Raw genomic sequence first — 20,407 nt, forward strand, 5'->3', positions numbered from 1 at the left:
CAAGCATGGGATATAATTTGATCCAGTTCAGTTCTCAATACTTCCCCTTTCCTTTTCCTCCTCCCTACCCCTGTTCTCTTCCCTTTACTGTTTTTTTCTGTCATTTACTTATAGTTTTTTTCTTAATTAATGCCTTGTGGATATACATAAAGGTGAGATTCAAGGTGGTATGTTCATATATGTACAAAGGAAACTTTGATCAGATTCATTCCCTTTTCCCATCCTTCCTGCCTCCCTCTCAATACCCTTCTTCTACTCCAGTATTCTCTCTTCTATTTTCATGAGATCCCCTCACTCTGTGCCTGCTTACTTCTCTCTCTCTCTCTCTCTCTCTCTCTCTCCTCTCCTCTCCTCTCCTCTCCTCTCCTCTCCTTCCTCTCTCTTCCTCCCCCTTATTCTGTTTTATCTTCTGCATATAAGAGAAAACATTTAACCCTTTACCGTCTGGGTCTGGCTTATTTCACTCTGTATGATGTTCTCGGGTTCCATCCATTTACCAGCAAATGCCATAATTTCATTCTTCTTTATGGCTAAGTAAAACTCCATTGTGCATATATGCACCACATTTTCTTTATCTATTCATCTGTTTATGGGCACCTGGACTGGTTTCATAGCTTGGCTATTGTGAATGTGCTGCTATCAACATTGATGTGGCTGCATCCTCGCAGTAGGCTCATTATGGATCTTTGGAATATGTACAAAGGAGTGGGAGAACTGGGTCATATGGTAGTTCCATTCCTATTTGTTTGAGGAATCCCCATTATTTTAGCTGTATTTTCATAAAAAAACATTTAATATATCTGTAAATAGGAAAAAACATACAATATGATATGTTCATGAATTGACAGACTTAGTCTATGGAAAATTATTTTGACACACATTATACTAATATTATATGTTAACATTAGTATTTTATCAAGATAAGTAGTATTTTAAAATGAGACTAGAAACTATCTATCCATCTGAGTAAATAAAAATATACAATTTGAACACACTTTTAAAACTATGGAACAAAAATATGTGCATAAATTTTACATATACATAATTGGTACAAGGCACTACTGGTAAAACATTCTGACTCTTTAAATAAGAATAAGAGAAAGTCCTCTCCTTTACTCTAAGGAGAGGACTGTGTGTACAGGACTGTAAAAATGCAGAGTGATAAAACATTTAATTTGGAGAAACTGAACCATAAGGTAAGGAAACATCATCAGCATCACCACCAGTAGCAACAGCAGCAGCCACAGCCACCACCAAAACCTGCAAATAGGCATCAGGCCAGCAGCCAAAATGAAGCCTTGACTATTGACCTGAATAATTTTAGGAAACCAGAAGAGAAGGTCTTCACCCAACTTAGTTGTCTCTTTGTGGGTAATATCTCTCGTGACATCAGTGAGGAGTCAATAAGGAAGAGGAGTAAACGATGAAACTATTTGAGAAATATGGGAAGGCAGACAAAGTTTTCATTCATAAGGATAAATATTTGGCTTTATCCCCTTGGAAACATGAACCCTTACAGAAATTGCCAAAGTAGAGCTGGGCAGTATGTTACTCTGTGGAAAGCAGTTGTGTGTGTGCTTTGCCCACCATAGTGCATCCTCACAGTTCAAAATCTTTCTCAGTACATGTTTAACCAACTGCTAGAAGCAGCTTTTCTGTTGTTTAGCCAGCTGGAGAGGGCTGGAGTCATTGTGGATGACCAAGGAAGACCCTTAGAAAAAGGCATTGTGAGTTCTCAGGAAAGCCAGCTACTCGGAAAGCTATGGACAGATGTAGTGAAGGGTCTTTCCTGATAATCACATTTCTTCAGCCTGTGACTGAAGAATTTTAGGAAACCAGAAGAGAAGGTGAAGTTAGATGATGAAGAAGGACTTCCAGAGAAGTCTGTTATAAAAAAACAGCAACTTCACAAGGAACGAGAACACCACCCAGATTTGCATAGCCTGGTTCCTTTAAGTATGAGTACACTATGCGTTGGAAGGCACTCATTGAGATGGAGAAACAGCCGCAGGACCAGGTGTATCTCAAGGAGGCTTATGAGAAGCTGGAAATGGAGATGGAGCTTGCTTGTCATGAGCACCAGGTCATGCTAATGAGGCAGGATTTGATGAGGCACAAGAAGAATTTTGAAGAATGGAAGAGCTGCACAACCAAGAAGTGCAAAAAAGAAAGCAACTGGATCGCCCGGCAGGAGGAGGAGCACAGCCCTGAGGAAGAAACGCAGTGGCAACAAGAACAGATGATGTGGTGACACCAGGAAGGATTCAAGGTGACCTTCCCTGGTGTGAAAAAGCAAGAGTTAAGGATGTGCCAGATGGCTATGGGAGGTGAAATGGGCATAAATTATAGAGGCACCATGTCCTCTGCTCCTGTGCCAGCAGGTTCTCCAGCTCTTCCAGAACCTGCCACTATTATGCCAGATGGAACTTTGAAATTGATCCCACCAACAACTGAACGCTTTGGCCAAGCTGCCAAGATAGAAGGAATCAGGGCAATTGGTGGAACCCTTCCTCCATTCAATCATGCAGCTCCTGGAGCTGAATTTGCTCCAAATAAACATTGTCAATACTGATAAATTTGCAGTATGTAATTTCCCAAAACTTAAAAGAAGGACACTTTTTGGACTAGCTAGAACTCTACCCTGGAAAAGTGTTAGAGATTCTTCTCTATAGTTAGGTCTTCCCTGCCTGTACTACTCTAGGGAGTATCCTGGAGGCAGAGGTAAGTGTGGGGGGGCTGGTATTTAACAAACCTGTTCTGGTTGGCATATTGCTTAATTGATTCTGTGTGGCACATGCCTAAAATCTTAAATGTGATTGTTGAAGAATTGGGGACCCATAGCAAAATGGGTTCAGATAGAACCCCACTAATCTTGATCATTCCATTCTTTTTTATTTTTTCCCATCGTGTTTTATTTGCTTTCTCATCCTTATACCCCTCAAACACAGAGATACTACCACATGTTGCACAAAAACAAAACATCCCCCAGTGACCATTGCTTCATTTGTTCCCAGGTGAGAATTCAGGAAAATGTCTAAAAAGGTCACAGTAATATACAGAAAGTTCTGTTGTATCCTATATATTACTCCTTCATGTCCTAAGGAAGACATTTTCTCTTAGAACTTTTCATTATAGTGTATCTTTTAAAAGAATCTTGTGTTAACTTACCTTCATCTTTTTCTTGGGTAAAAACAACCTGAAAGTGACCCTTTTGTTTCTATGATGTTGCTATTTAAGCCTAGGATAATCTTGGGAATAGAGTTGCTAGGTGCTGTTGGTCTGACAGTAGCGCTTAGCCTTGCCTAGTTTAGGTAGTTATGTTGTACATTTTTTATTGGTGTACCATGTTTGATTTGTTTTTGAGAACTTAAATTTGAAGTTTTTTTGAGAAATGGAGCAGTAATATAGCATCAACTTATTAAATTATATTTTAAGTCTTTTAAAAAAAGAAGCACCTCAGTTTCATATGATTTAAGCATATAAACAGTATGGAACAAAAAGTAATAATACTGCTAAAATTATCATCTAATATTTCTTAATCACCTACAATATTTAAGAAGCACATTTGATCCTTTACATAGTTCAACTTCATGGTAAGTTAAGCTTCAGAATTTAAGCAACTTACACATAGCCATATACCTGTTGTGTAACAGAATTTGAAATAAATTACTGAGTTCCGGGGCAATTTCTTTAATATCCCTACTACTTAAGACAATGTAGAAATAGACTATAATATAAACAATTATGTGCTAAGACAATTCTAGGAGTCTACATGCTATTATATAATTAAAAATTGAATTTTAAAAAGCAATGTGCATAGCTATTGTTAGAAAGGTGAATGAAATATGACAAGGACATATTTGAAAAAAAAATGTAGATTCCAAATGCAAAAGAAGAAAACATAATTAAAATAGAGTTAATGAAGATAAAAATGTTAAAATGAACCACATAAAAAGTTGGTGTGCCTATGAGAAAACATTCAACAGGGATTCCTGGTTCCTTAGATGTAGCTTTGAACCAACAGGGATCAGATTGTTTGACCCAAGCTCTCACATGCTTTCAGTTCCTGAACAGATTGAGCCAGGCTGTTCTTCTCCAAGGAGTTACCTCCTTGTCATAGTGATCCTCCTGAGAGGCATAAAAGCAGGGATCCTGGGCACAAAGGCCAGCCTGACCCTGCAGAAAGAGACACTGCAAGAAGTGCACTTTCACTGCAGACGTGGGCCCTGGTGAGTGACAAGTGTATATATCTATGGACTGTACCTGACAGATGAGTATGGTAGTCATCAGGTGTTCTCCTGGAAACAGTTGCTTTTCTTATCAGCTGGAAGGCTTTGGGGTTGGCTCTGCACTCTGAGTTGCCACACTTGCTCTACTTGTGTATGCATCTGTGTTCAGTATTCATATTCTATAAAGATGACAATGTTTTTATAGTTTCAGTTATTTTTTTAAAAAGCAAATTTGAGTTACAGAATTCCATTTTGTTTGATGAAGCCAATTCCATTCTATACATTCCATGTTTCAGGATAAAATTCAAGTTATTTGTAAATTTCCCCCAGAAAAAATGACTTTCCCCAGTGGGTGTCCTTAAAGTAATCCTAAAGGTTTTTACTTCTGTTACCTAACTAAATATGCTACGAGGGCCTAGAATACATTGAATATGCCTTAAAAGAGACTCCTCATCTAATTGGATGAATTTGCTAACCTTCAACTTAGACTAAATGATGGGAACTTGATTTACATTGTCCCTTCATGAATAATGAATTTCTTGTCTATACCATTAGTAAAATGTTACATTTTATTTAGTAAACAAATATTATCGCAAAGAACCACACCCATAATAGTAATGGCTCATTATTCCAGCAATTGTTAGTAGAGATCGGGTGTTAGGACATTGTTTAGCTACCTGATATGCAACATTTTTTTTTTTTTTTTATTACCAGTAGAGTGATGCAGGTTGATACTATCACTTTTTCAACTTCTGTGGATAAATAAAATTAAGCTAAGGGAATGATTTTTCTAAGGTCATTAGTAAATAGGAGAGTGAAAACATTAACCTAGGTTTGCCTGGGTCCAAAGGGAGTAATCCTGAGCACCAAATGAACTGATTTCATATCAACCACAGTAAGAGATGGGTTTTGATATGGAGAGAGTCTGTGGGCAGGTTGGGCACTGAGTGAACATTAGTTGGCAAGAACACTCTAATAAGAGGATTACCAGGTCATAATATTTCCTATTATATGCAAGGTCAGGCAACGGTGGCAACCAAAAGGTGGCAGATTTTAAAAGGCTGCTGAACCAGGCTTTATTGAGATTCGGCTCCCAGGTGAACTCTATCAGAATGGCAGAGCCCAGAGGAAGAGGGTCTGGGAGAAACCTTGTGGGGGACAGGAAAAGAGGTTTTTAGAGTCCCTTGTCCCACTGGAGTTGATGGGGCAACTGGCTGAGATCCAGGATTGACCAGCGGTTCCGGGCTGCTTGGTGCTTTGTTCCTAAGTCACTGCCACCGACCTGACATTATAGTATATATCATTGCATTTGAAATAATTTAAATCATGAGGTCTTTAAAAAAGTTCATAACCTTACAACTTTGAAAAGGTGAGAAGGGGTGGAAGGTGAGGTGGAGGCTGGTTCTTCTGTTAGGCCAAGATCTACTAACGCATAGTGAATAAAGTAATACTGTGGAGATGTTCTGGTTCTGAATCTATTAGGTCAACAAAAATATAGTTTTGTGTTATTGCTATATGCTTTAAACTTTAGATGTAAAATGTTCTTATTGCTGTATATGTCAAATAAAGGTAATCCCAGAATCAGAACTGCCATAACAGAAACATTGAAAAAGACTGTGTGTCCCAGCGAGACCTCCGGTTATGGTTGACAAGTTCTGCTTCCCCACACGTTGAAGTCTAAATATTAGATAAGCACGCCAAGGGAAGTATAAAAAGCAGGGTTTATTTTAATAGGGGTATTGTAGACTTCTCCCAGGAGGGAGAAGTGGGCCATAGCTGGTACCCTGGTATCCCCAGAAGTGAGGTGTTCTGCCCTTTTTATATGTCCTAGGCTTCCTTTGTTCTCCTGACTTTCCCCCCTTATCTTTCTCCTTCCTGCATACATGACTAGGCCCAGGAATATTTATTGGGGTGGCCAGAAGGTGGGAAACAGGTGGGCTGAAGGGGGAAGGGCAGGATGAAGTAGCTAAGTACACATTAACAGCCTTACAGCTCCCTGTGGGGAGGGAACATTCCTGGGACAGGTTACCTTGGCAACAGGTTGGAGCAGGGCCAGTTTCTTGATAAGGGTGAAGGAAGGGCCCTGAAAGAATTAACATTTCAATCCCCCAGGGGACAGCCTCCAACTTCCCAGACTCACTCAAAATTGGCCTCCTTGATCTGACCTGACTCGATTTACCTATCAACCCTGACTGCCTGTCTAATTCTGGCTTTAATATTGCATACAATTAATGGCATTCAATGGCAAAGAAATGTACTACAATGATTTTGCATTTGGAATACCAGTATCATCCTTGAAATATTCAAGATTGTATGAAATTCATCACATAGAGATATTGAGAAGAATATTTTGATATTAGAGTTGCATAACTTTTCTCTGTAAGATTTTATAAATATTACCAGGGATGGGGTACCAAGTGATATCAAAATGAAATAAAAGCAGAGAGTGGTACATTCTCAAATTGATCTAAGCAACCGGAAAAGTGTCATTCTGCTAAGGAGATAAAAGAATGAAAATGTCATTATTTGAAATGCTACAATTTTGAAAAGCACTACAATGATTTTGGTGATTTTTATTAGTAATAGTTATATTAATTGCAATAGTAGTAGTTGTAGCTGTGTAAATCACAGTTACAGCAACATATTTACAAACACAAATGGTATTAATTTTGTTTCCTTAAGCTATAAAATTATTCGTAACTCAGAAAATTGGGGGGGGGGGGAAGGACTGTTTTTGTTGTTGTTGTTTTTCCAGTCTACGAATTCTCCATTTCTCAGATTTTCTTTTTCCACGTGTTAAATGATCTCAGATCCATCATACTGTAAATATTTCCTTGTTATCCCTGGAAATAACTTCTCATGATGTAACAGTACTTTCTGTCTACTTTCAAGTAATGAATACACTTTTGCAAAGCACAAATGATTTTCATAAGTGTAATGACCCCTCCAGAGGCCAGATCTACACCATTAAACTGGGATCAAATAGATTCAAAGCAAAGCAAAAAAAAAAAAAAAAGTTAAAAGCAGATGTTGAAAGACACTTAGATATTAATACCTTTCTATATCCATGACCTGTCAGAAAAGATGTGTTCCACCCATTGTTCTTACTTTCCAGCTAGGAAGCTGTTTATCTGGGTGAGTTTCTTCTCCACGTGATATACCTATACTTAGCTGAGGATTTTTAATTGTAGCAAATTTTAAGAGGATGAAGAAAAAATACCAAACCAGGTTATCTTAATCCTCTATCTCTCAGTAACAAACTTGCTTTTGGCATAATTATTTTCTCTATCTGGCCTCAATTTTTTTTGTTTGTTTGTTTTATCAACAATACGTGAGACAGACCAAATTCTTGTCATTTAAAGGTGGAAGAGATAGAAAGGTGATTTAATAACATCTTTCTAACTGCATGTGAAGAAATGGACATGCTCCCCTCAATTAGTAGCAAAAGTAAGATGAGCATAAGATTTTCAGGATCCTCTTCTATTTTTCACCTACTAAGTAGTTCTAAATTTACTAATATTTTTCAAATATGAAAAGACAGTCTGTGGTTTGGGACGTGCGTGTGTGTGTGTGTGTGTGTGTGTGTGTGTGTGTGTAGTTTGAAATCGAACAATATGAAGAGATGAAGCATCCTTTTGTCATTGATAGCTTTGTTCCTTGGGCCACAATGACCACAGTTCAGCTCCTATCCCCTGAAACCCAATCTTTTCTGTATCATGGATATTAAAATCTCCTAGTTTTGTTTCTTGTGTTCTCATGTCCTATGCTTTGCCCTCTCTTATGTAAGAAACATTTCTATTCTTTTCTCCTTTCTATTCCTTTCTCCATTCAGAGAAAATGACATGTTCTGATCCCATTATCACATAAAGCTAAGAGGCACATAATGAATCCCTTTGCTGTCCCAGAAACATTTTAATGATTTTTTTAAAAAATGTGTGTTCCTATTCATGCAGTTCCCATCTACCTAGTAAAACTTTAAAAGGAAATGTATATTTCTCAGGTGATGTGCCCAAAGCTAGTTTAAATAAGTGGAATTTATTGATTTTTATCAAGGAATACATATAAATTGGATGTCATTTTTGTGTTAAAAAAAGTAATCATGTGGGGCTGGGGTAGTAGCTCAGTGGTAGAGTACTTGCCTAGCATGCCTGAGGCACTGGGTTCCTTCCCCAGCACCACATAAAAAAACTAAATAAGCAAAAGTAATCGTGTATTCTGCTTATATGACTGACCAATCACATACCCTGAAACTCCAGAAAATTAATCTTCTAATGGAATTTATATAATGTTTTCTTGAGAAAATTGCCTCATTTATGTATTTTATTCTACATTTCTTCAAGAAGATATCAGTGCCTGTTTGTCTTCATAAAAGTTCTCCACAGGTTTGGCAAGAATTACCTGTCAGATATTGGATGTTATACTTTCCCATACGTTATCCTCAGACTCTCAATGAACAGCACATTTAGTCCTCCCTGTAATCCATGAGTTAAGTGATTTAGCCTCCCATTTATGTAGATCTTCGATTGAATGGTAATTTATATTTCTAAATGCATGTCCCATAATTTTACATATAACACTTACAGAAGAAAATTAATGTGATTGTTACATTATTGTGTGTTATAGCAAGCCTGGAGCTAATTTTGACCTTTATTCCTAGCTTATCAGGCAACTTATACACAATGATTTCACATATATTTTCTTTCTGTAGCTCCACTAGGCTTTACCTTTAGCAGCTCATGCCATTTAAACAAGATGTGCTCATTGTTATCAACAATCACATTTAGGAATTCACCACTTCTTAGACTTAACCTCCAGTCATAAGGGCATCAACAGAAATTTCTTCTAACAAAATTTAGAATGTTTTATATCTGATGTTTACAAATACAGAGTTCAGTTAGCAGGACCTCCTACTCTCCATCAACTACAAAAACATTTTATATTTTTAATGTTGGGGAGTTTGTTATTATACTCATGTATGTATTCCTACTTACTGTAACTTGTTCTATTATTTTCCAAAATTTTACATAAGTAACCTCTTTAGATTTCTTTTAATAAAAATACATAAAATCCTATTTAGAGTGATACTCTCTATTCAATCAATATATCTTGTTATGATACAATCATAAGGAAGATGGAATAAGATGTTTGTATGATTTTCAGCTTGTGAAATGGTTAATGAAAAAATTAAATGAGAGGTTATATAAGGTTGTTATATAAACTTTAGTTAGGAATTTTCAAAAGAAAGAGAACAAGAAAATTATAAAATATCAGATATTTGGGCAGGTGTGAAGTGGGACAATATATTCAAAGTGGCAAAGTGGTTGAGTGCCCCTGAGTTCAATCCCCAGTACCCAAACAAATTATATTCACTGTTAACTGCTAAAAATAAAATGAAAAGAAGAGCCTAAGTTAGGTTGAGCTCCATTATAAACAGCAGAGCACCATTCTTTATTCATCTGAAGCACAGTAATATCAAAATACTTAAGCTATGAGGTTATCCAACAGGCTAGGTTTTGTGAGCTACATCTTATCCTAATTTATGATCCTTTTTTTATTCAATAGATTTCTTATCAATCTCTTCAACTTGCTATCTCCTCTAAGATCTGTGAATATGGACTTCACTTCCCACCCTATTCTTCTTATATTCATGAACTGGAATTAACTCAGTGACTCAACAGAACATGCTCAACAGCTACTAGTAAAAGAGTAACTCCTGCATAAGGCCTACAAAAGCCTGGAGAATTAACATACAAGTAGGTAAACATTCAATATTGTTGAAAGAACAATATTCTGTTTCCTGATCTGAGAAGCAATTCCTGAGTTAAGTGATTTAGCCTCCCATTTATGTAGATCTTCGTGGGAGAAGGTATTGTTCACCCTAATCTAGAGAACATGGGAAATTTGGGCAAGGCTAAGACTACCTGAAGATTCTGAGCTTTGAGTGGATGGAATAATGTTATGAGACTGAGAATCTATACTACAACTTCAAAGGTTGCAAGGGAATTTAACTTAATATGATATATGTCTGGAGTTTGGAGATAGATATGGAAAAAAATTTATAATTGCCTTTGTGACATTTTGAGAACACTCCAAAGCCTAGTAGAATCAATTATTTTTGAATCATAATTTTCATTTAGACGCTTTCCAGAGGATGAACACTGGATCACATTCCTCAGCCACAAATATCACATTGGCTTTTTATTAATGCATATTAATTATGAAGAATAATGGGTTTCAGTGTGATACATTTATTCATGCGCATACCATACACATTGGCTTCTTAAAACAATATCCAAGAACAGTCTTCTAATGTTGACCTAAATTAATGCCCAAAGATTTAAAGTCACTTGGTGGCATTTTCATCCATATTTATCCTATTCCTAGAGGAAATATAAAGTAGTGACCTTCTTCCTTCCCATTCATGATTTTTCTCTGATAGGTAAGAGAATAAATGATGATTAGAAGACTTAGCAGCCCCATGGGATCCACCAACATGTCATATCTGAACCCAAAGACAGTGATCCTGATTGGTATCCCTGGACTACAGCATGTGCAGTTTTGGATTGGATTTCCTTTCCTTGGTGTATGTCTGGTGGCTCTCCTGGGGAACACCTTCTTGCTAATCATTATCCCTATAGAACGCAGTCTGCACCAACCAATGTACATCTTCCTGGCAGTATTGTCAGCAACTGACCTGGGTCTCTGTGTGGCCATTGCTCCTAAGATGTTGGCCATCTTCTGGTTTGATTCTCACTCCATGGCCTTTGATGCTTGCCTCACCCAGCTCTTCTTCATTCACGCCTTGCAGGGCATGGAGTCTGGCATCCTGTTGGCCATGGCCTTTGACCGCTATGTTGCCATCTGTAATCCTTTGCGCCACACATCCATTCTCACACCTTTCTTTCTAACTCGAGTGGTGCTGATGGTGGCAATTCGGGCAACAGTGCTTGTTGGTATTTTACCCATTCTACTCAAAAGACTAAATTTTTTCCACTCTCTGGTTATTGTCCATTCTTACTGTGAGCACATGGCTGTAGTCAAGTTGGCTGCAGAAGATGTCCATATTAACAAATCATATGGGCTCTTTGTGGCTTTTGCAATTCTAGGTTTTGACATGATCTTTGTCTTCATCTCCTACATTCTGATTTTTCAAGCTGTTTTTCATCTTCCCCAGAAAGAGGCACGAATCAAAGCATTCAACACGTGTACTGCTCATATTGTTGTCTTCCTGGAGTTTTATATCCTTGCCTTTTTTTCCTTCTTCAGTCACCGTTTTGGTCATGTATTACCCTATGTCCACATCCTCTTGTCCACCATCTATCTGCTTGTGCCCCCTGCCCTCAACCCCATTGTCTATGGTGTGAAGACCAGGGAGATCCGCAGAAGGGTTGCTCAGATGTTTGTTCTAAAGTCTGCCACCCAGCAATGAGCCAACAGGTAATATGTCAGAGGAATAATATAAATGTGCCTGTTTAAGGTGAACTATACGTGGCCATATTTGTGAAATTTTTACATTACAATGCCCCCTAAAAATTTATATTACAAAGATGAACAGTCAGAACAGGAGCTAAACCTGGCAAAAAAGTTTGTATGTGTCTCATAAATTCTTATCATCCCTCCATTTATCCCTTTTTCTTTTTTGATCTTCCTTTTTGTCTTTCTTCTTTCCATCCTTATTTCTTTTTTTATTCCTTCCTATTCATATATCTATTGAGTATTTCTGTAATGTTAAAGGTAATTTATCTTTTGAATGTGACCCAAGAACATATTCTTTGATTCTATAGTGATGATATAAGAATATCGTACAAATGTATTTTAATTTTAGTTAGGCTATGGTAAAAAAAAAATTAATTTCACTATGAGGAGCAACTAGTGTAAAATTTAAGAAATAGTAGAAGACCTCATAGAGGTAGTCATGGGAAGTGTGATATTTGAATAAAAACATTTTATTCAGATGATGAAATATTATTTACCATTATTTAAATTTAGTTTTTATCATTATAATTCCCATAGATGTATAGGTATGATTTATACTACAAATCAAGAAAAACAGTTTCATCTCTCCATCAGTGACCAAAACATACAAATCATTCTGCAGCAGGGGATTATGTATTAATATTCCAGTTATCTAATATTCGGTTTTATTTACCTGAAAAAAACAAAGTGATTTTATTGGGCGAGCAAACAATTCAACTTCTCAGGCCAGAATTGCCTCTGATGTCCTTGGATGAAGCCCATTATCCACCTTTGTGTTGAAACTCTTAATAAACTTATTTTTTACCAAAAAGTCATTAGGAGATAATTTCAAGAGTTTTAAGACCCGATCAATTAAATTAATGAAAGACTGTGATGAGGAACCCATGGCATTGTCTTCTCACATGTTCTTATCCCTATGGATCAAAAGGATTTAGAAGCTGGTGAAGAAAACCCAAGACATTGAAGTTTAACCCTATCCTCGTTAGTCTCCTGTCATGTCAGACCTTCCTCTCCAGAGCCTCTGTTACTTGAGCGCATATACACCACCATGACTACCGCCACAGGAACACTATAGCAACTCATCTGGTCTCTCCACTCACTGTAGCGTTTTTTTCCCCTCCCTTTTTGATGGTAATTTTAATGGCTTATATTATAATCTAGAATAAGAAAGGAAGATCAAAGTTCATCTTACGGTATCAATCTAAAACAGTTGATTAATGTCAAGGGTCTCCTATCAAGTGTCCACACAAAGCAAACCCAAAAGAATTTGGGTGTAAATAGTACATTTGGGAAATAGATTCAAGAAAAATCTTGTGGAAGCAGGAGCAAGCAAGACAGTGATGGGAGAAAGCCAATAAATATCTACTACTGAATAAGTAACTACTATGAATTATAAGAGCTCTCTCTTGCTAGGGATACTTGGAAAAAACCATAAGAAATGGGACTCCACATTGGCCTACAGAGTGGCTAGAAATATGAGATATTTATTCAGTGATCCCATTCTTGATTGTCAGATGGTACCTCCTAGGATATCACATTCCCAACACTTCTCACACATTGCAATTGGGTAGATTTTACTCCCCAAACCAGAGAAAGGTCTTATACCAGAGTCATGGGAAATCATTGGCATGACCAGGAATTGTCTACAAGCAACTTCTAAATTAGTCTGAGAGAATATGAGCAATTTTTAAAAAGCACCAAAAAATTTTTTAAAAAAGTATTTACTAGGAAAACACACTACAAAAATATGGAGGCAGGAGTTTTATTCTCTGAATTTCCTTCATCATTTCATGGGGAAGATAACAAAGTAGTGGACTCTGTTGGATACATAATAGATTGTACGGTGGCAAAGAACTCTCATTCCCTGTGAAATTATCTTTGTAAAAGAATTAATATTTTGGCATTAGATACTAAGAAGTCTAATATTTGTGTTAAGCAATCTAAATTAAAGTGCCAGCTGTTTAGAAGTGTAAGAGAAACACCATATTTCCAGTAAAGACTCCACAGATAACCAGATTCAGTGGAAAGTGGTGTTTTGTTATAGTATTTTTTTTAACTAAAAATTATGAGTCATCCTTAGTTTTCCAGGGAGATAAGATAGTGGTTAGAGGACCTTTATTTTTGTAATCTTTCTGAAATACTGAGTCATATTGGATCACCTTCTTATCCTAGACTAAATATTTTTAATTAAAATTGTTTTGTATACTTTGTGTACAAAATAGAACTCCATTTATATCCTTTTATAGAAAGATACACAAACAATAGATCAAGGGAGTTAGATTTCTCTATAATATAAAGTAATTCTCTTTGAAGAATAGAATATACTAGTGGAGGATAGTTTCAAACCTCCTACCATAGTCTCATATACAAAATTGACACATCTGTTTTGCCATTTACCATTTATTCATTTTATTTGATATGGATTATCTTAACTCAATATTTGTTAAAGAATACCACATGAAAGGGACATGAATTCATGTAGGCATAAAGGGATCTATGGCAGTGTTTTTCACAACAGTACTTTTCAAACCACATCATTCTGCAATGTAACCATCAAGAGGGAGTCTACTTCCCATCTTCTGAATATGAGCAGATTCTTTGGTTGCTTTGAGCAGTAGAATACTGTGGAAATGATGCTAAGGGTTTTGTATGTTGGGCAAAGCTGGTCTAGCACTTGAATCTTTTACCTACTGAAGTCCTGGAATACTATGTAAGAAAACAAGGCTATTATGAGGGAGAAACAATGGCAAGGAATTCAAAGGACCCAGGCTTATCAGTGAGGATGTCATACTGAACACTTATCCTCCTCAGACACTCAAGTGATTCCAGCCCCATTCCCCCTCCTATCATGCAGGCATGTGACCAAAAACTGAAGAGAAGATTCAATTAATTATAGCCAACCCAAACTCTAAACCCTGCAGTTGTTTATACTTCTGAAAAAGGTAAGCATAATAACTGAGAAGGAGACTATATTCAAGGAACACATTGGTCTGCTGAAGGTAAAAGAAATCTTTTAAATAAAACTTAGAAATACAGCTGATGACACTTCAGTATCAGAAGATGGAGAGAAAAATCAGCTAAAACAAAATGCTTCTTTCTACCTTCCCTCCTTGTTCCACTCTATTTCTCTCAATTTCACCCCTTCTTTTCTTCCCTTCTTTCGTTCTCTTATTCTTTTATTTTGGTGGATAGGCCGAATGTATAAGCCTGTGTATTTTTATGATCTTTCTGTTTTTTGAGAGAGAAGCTATTTTAAAATGAGACTTACCCATTGTATAAACATTCATCAAACTTACATGCCACAGGGATTCTAGATTCTATGAAAACAAGAACAGACAAACTATTCATAATTCAAGGAGAATATTTTATACCATGTGATATTAATCATGAATGAGGAAGAAATGTGTGGTATTGGGAATCTCTGAAATGGATAACAACATATGTCAGGCATAGCTGGCCTAGCACTATAACCCAACAATTGTCAATTTATTTAAGCAAATTTATGTATATGGAAAGTGGCATCTACAGGCTGTGAGATTTGTTGGAACACTTTAATATGCATATCTAATATATAAACATATGCAATTTGTGTATATGTATGCATAGCTCAGGTGAAGTACATGAATGTACTGGGAAAACATGAGAGACAGAGCCAACAGATTGTTTATAGATAAAAAAAATGACTTAGAAATATGCATAGGAAAGAAAAATATGTATTTGTGCATGTTTGTGTGGATAAGAGATATATGGTGTTTGGATTGTTTAGAAACTTTTAAAACAAAACAAAACAAACAAACAAACAACAACAACAAAAAAATATGACAGAATTTAAAGCCTCTGAATAAACAGAATCTCTGGGAATGGCTCTACCCTTAAAACATGTCACTATGGGAATAATGGCAAGTCTGGAAACAAACAACTGAGGTATGGGATAGGTCATAGATGAATCTATGAATATGTAAAAGGGTTGGTTGATATGTGAAGGCAGGCAGTAAGGACAGCTATTGAAAGAAGTGCTTTTTGAGCTGTGAAGAATTTTTAACTAAGAAAGACTGAGGGAAATGTCTTCCAGATATCAGAAGTACCAATAGATTAGTAAGTAATGTAAGTTTTTTGGAAGCAAAGCAATAGTGTTAGATTGGATTGATATGCCTATCCTGTGATTTGTTGAGAAGAGAGCTCCTGACTCTTTTCACACTGGTATCTAGTCATGCAATGACTCCAATAAGGAGTTCACATCTACTTTGAGGAACAGGATGCTGAAGATTTTAACTGGATGAAAGGAGGTGTCTCTTTGAAAAAGAAGACTTCAGTTCCAGTTTCCAAGCAATTTGAAAAATAGAGAAGTTAGAACTAAAAAGGCTAAAACTTTTTAGAGATGCATACACTTGTGAGGTAGGAAAAAAGGTAGTGGGAATGTGCAGGGACATGTTGGGGATTGGTTGGGTGAAGAAACAGTAACGAAATAAGTAATTTCAAGGCTGCATATTAAATTTGGCTCAATTCAAATTGTTACAGAAAAGGGAGCAGCATGAAGAATCCCCTCCCCCACCAAACCCTGATTCTGGGGATAAAGTCAGAAAGTTATCAGACATGTCACTCAGATTAACAGGAATGAGTTTATTGAACGGATAGGAAAAGGGAAAGTGGACATCTAAAGAGAGAGTGGGTCTTCTCAGAAAGGAAAGGGACAACGTGCCTCTCCTCTGCTACAGTTTTATAGGAGATTGCAGAGAAGTTACCAGAGAGTCCTTCCCAGGTTCACCTCCTGACTTTTGACTAACAGCAAGATGGCGTCAGATTTTGAAGGCCCACTGCCATGACAACTCTAGGTCACATTGGCCATGTTGACAAGTTCTAATTGGATTCTTAACTATAAATTCTTACAGATTTTTTTTTTTAAGAAAACAGGAGGAACTATCCTTATCTCCCTGAGTTTTAGGATCAGGTCTATGAAAAGGGTCACAAATTCTCCCTCTCCAGGTTAACGTGGATTCCTCTTATTTCTTATTATTTCAGGCCTACATTTCTTGTGCAGAAAACAGGTAGTTTTCTGAGGAATGTGACCTAGCCTATCCATTTAAGACAGGCAGGGATGCACGTAAATTGCATCCTGGAAAAGAAAGCATATGGGGCTTAGCACATTGGGCCCATTTATAGAATTATCTTTTTAACCTCATGTTTCAGTCACCTCCTATCAAAAAGACAAATGTGGGGAGTACAAGGGCAATAGGTATTTCAAGGAGGTGAACAGTTTACTTGGTGAACTGTATAGTAAGTACTGCTATCCACAGGTACTGTATTATATAGCATGCATCTAAAGGGTAGACCTCACATAAAATGTTTTTACCACCATAAAATAAACTTTTAAAGAGAGTTTAATTTGCAAAACAGTAAAGATGCTTATAAAAAAGTGCTTCATAAATTGTAATTTGCTTTCTAGAGCATGGTTATAATCCATGGTTTATGAAACAGATTTGGACTTGAAATAGCAATTAAAAACTACTGCTTTGCAAACTTTAGTAGAAAATTGTTGAAGTTGTCCTCCTGGGAAGCAGAAGGCCGAACAGTGGTATTTAATGGAGCTGAAGGAAGAAGGAGATAGAAAAGAAACCACACTTCTTCCATTTTTGTCTCTAGGACAGAATAATTGACAGAAATGTTGGGAATGTTTGACAGGTTATTTTTATGGAATAGTTTTCAAATTTGAAAAAAAAAACCTTGATTGGAAAACCATTATATATATATATATATATATATATATATATATATATATATATATAATTTTTTTTAAAAAAAAACCTTAATTGGAGCCCATTAATTACATTATCTCATTCAGTTGGTACCACCAATGAACCAGAGATTTGCTCAATGTCCATTAAACTCTAAATAAGTTCAGGAGCACACAACAAATATCAAAACTGTTAGTTTCGTAATATAAGGGAACTTATATAACATGTACTCATTGTTTCCCAACATGATCTAATGAAGTATTTGATTTCCACTAAAAAAAATTTAATGTCAGATATGATAAAGGGATCAATTATTTATTCTGTTTCCTTCTTTATCTGTTACTGTGTTTGCAAATAGTTTCAGTATAATCATGAAAGTTTTACCCTTAGAGAACTAAGAACATGCTCTCGAATTTTCTTTGTCTTAATACCATAAACAATAGGGTTCAGGAAGGGGGGTACCACAAGGTACATATTTGCAATGAAGATGTGAACTTGGGGGGCCACATTTTGTCCAAAGCGATGAGTCAGGAAAGTGAAGCCAGCAGTAGAGTAGAAAACAACGATGACACAGACATGGGAGCCACATGTGCCCAGAGCTTTCAGACGGGCTTCTCTGGAGGGAAGACCAAAGACTGCACGGAGGATTAGAGCATAAGAAAAAGCAATGAAGAAACAATCACAGGAACCAATCATAAATGCTACACTGAGGCTGTAACGCTTGGTGGCTCCTATGTCCACACACGCCAGCTTCACCACAGCCATGAACTCGCAGTAGGTGTGTGCGATGATTCGAGTCCTGCAGTAGGGGAGCTGCTTGAGCAGGATGGGGTGTGGGGAAAAGAAGGCTACTCCCCTCACTAGCACAGCAGCTCCCATTTTGGCAATGCGACTGTGAGTGAGAACCGTGGCGTGATGCAGTGGGTCACAGATGGCCACGTACCGGTCAATGGCCATGGCCAAGAAGAAGCCTGATTCCATGGCAGCAAAACTGTGAATGAAGAACATTTGAGCCAGGCAAGCATCAAAGGCTATGTGGTGTGCTCCCAGCCAAAAGAGACAGAGCATGCGCGGCAACGTGGACGTGGACAGCACCAGGTCAGTCACTGAGAGCATGCACAGGAACAGGAACATGGGCTCCTGAAGACTTCGCTCTGCCCTCACCACAGCCAGGATGGTTACGTTCCCCACCACAGCCACCACATACATGGAGCAGAAGGGAATCCCAATCCAGACGTGCAAGTGCTCTAGCCCTGGGATGCCCATCAGCAAGAAGCTGTTTGGAGATATTTCGGATTTATTGGCTGGTTCCATGGTGCAGCTGCCTTCTGTCTTCTGTGAAAGAGTCCTCTGAAGGCAAAAGTGTTCTGCCAAAGTCATTACCATAAATCTGAAAACAAATGAAAAACGTGTCTGGAAGTTTCCAAACCATCACATTAGAAAGCTTTCTGAACTTAGAGTGGGGAGAGCAAGGGGAAACTTAGTGATACTAACAAAAAACCATGCAGCCAGGCAGAAAGCACTAGCTGCACAAGTCAAGAATCTGATGAATTTCCTTTAAAATTGTTGCTAATTATCTGTGAACAATAAAGTAAAAAATGAATAATGCTCTCTGAATTTAGTTTGTTTTAATCATAAGCCAAATTAGCTTTTGATATAAGATTTTATAAATGAAAAGGGTCTTAGAAATCCTCTACCCCATTTTCTTAGTTTTAGTATCATCCTGAAAGACAATTTTCTAGCTGACATCTGAATACTCTCAGGTAAGGTTATTCATTTTGTAGAGGGGCCACTGCATATTTGTTTTTCCTAATATTTCTCAGAAGGTATACACAGGACCCTTGAGGAATATGACCCTAAACGTTTGGAGCTCCACAGGCTTAATGGATTCAACAGTTGAGAGTAACATGCATGTTTCTACCGAATTCTTTTTCAAGTGAAAATACCCACTTATTTTATGTTTAATTTTCAGATATCTGAGTTTCCTTCCTACACATTTCTATACACTCTCCCATCTGTCCTGTTCCTCTTAACTTTCATCATGTGTATTGTTATGTGCTAATTTAAAAATTAGGTCAGGAAGACCCCATTTTGTTCAGACATGTCACCTGGGTGAAGTTGGCTCCCCTTTCCACATGTGGCCACTTGCATAGAAGCTGGCATCTCCACCTCCACCCACTGCATCCTGACCACAATGTCTTTAAACTATGGAGCTTACTCTAGCTTGCTTCCTGAGTTGGTACAAAAAGGTGTAAATTCTGAGAATGTATTTAACTTCTTGCTTTGCACTCTATGAAAAGTGTCTTATGATTGAACTTACCTCTGCTGCCCCCCATTTTTTATGGTTTTTCTATTTTTAAGTAGCTTCCCACCAATGTCCAATGCCTCAGGCTACAGAACACTCTGCTTTTTGCTTTCTTGGGCCTGGCCAGAATACATCCTTTGTCTTTGCTTCAAAAAGACCCAAAGTTTTATTTGGGATTTTGAAATAGCACCTTAACAGTATCTGAACATGTTAGTCACAACAGAGATTACTCTACTCACCTAGTACTCTTTTGATAATTTCACTATTGGTATGATCACAGTTAATTGCATTCATATACAAAATAATAAAAGATAATGATATTTAGTTGTTCCTAACATGAAAAGGACACTGTCTTTGGAACTTTTTATGTGTCAATTTTAACTTGGAAAAATATGTAAGCTGAATATTGTGTTCCAGAATAGCCACAGCAATCCTTAGCAAGAAAAGTGAAGCAAGAGGCATCACAATACCAGAAATTCAACTATATTATAGAGCAATAATAACAAAAATGGCATGGTATTGGCACCAAAATAGACTTGTAGACCAATGGTTCAGAATAGAGGACACAGAGAAAAACACACATAAATACAGTTATCTTATACTAGACAAAGCCACAAAAAAATATTTTGGATAAAAGATAGCGTTTTCAACAAATTGTGCTGGGA

The 20,407-nt window shown here is 37.1% G+C and overlaps 2 protein-coding genes and 1 pseudogene across 2 annotated transcripts; 2 read left to right on the plus strand and 1 right to left on the minus strand.

Moving 5' to 3' along the window:
- The first annotated feature begins 1,151 nt into the window (after window positions 1-1,151).
- On the plus strand, window positions 1,152-2,572 carry LOC143391364 (non-POU domain-containing octamer-binding protein pseudogene; annotated as a pseudogene).
- An 8,129-nt stretch (window positions 2,573-10,701) lies between these two features.
- On the plus strand, window positions 10,702-11,658 carry LOC143388580 (olfactory receptor 52A1-like). Its single transcript, XM_076842258.2, has one exon. It carries the CDS (start codon window positions 10,708-10,710, stop codon window positions 11,656-11,658), a length of 951 nt encoding a protein of 316 aa, XP_076698373.2. The 5' UTR covers window positions 10,702-10,707.
- A 6,148-nt stretch (window positions 11,659-17,806) lies between these two features.
- On the minus strand, window positions 17,807-18,751 carry LOC143391365 (olfactory receptor 52M1-like). Its single transcript, XM_076844063.2, has one exon. It carries the CDS (start codon window positions 18,749-18,751, stop codon window positions 17,807-17,809), a length of 945 nt encoding a protein of 314 aa, XP_076700178.2.
- Window positions 18,752-20,407: the final 1,656 nt, after the last annotated feature.

This window comes from Callospermophilus lateralis, chromosome 2 (genome assembly GCF_048772815.1).
Source record: "Callospermophilus lateralis isolate mCalLat2 chromosome 2, mCalLat2.hap1, whole genome shotgun sequence".
In the NCBI taxonomy this organism is placed as follows: domain Eukaryota; kingdom Metazoa; phylum Chordata; class Mammalia; order Rodentia; family Sciuridae; genus Callospermophilus; species Callospermophilus lateralis.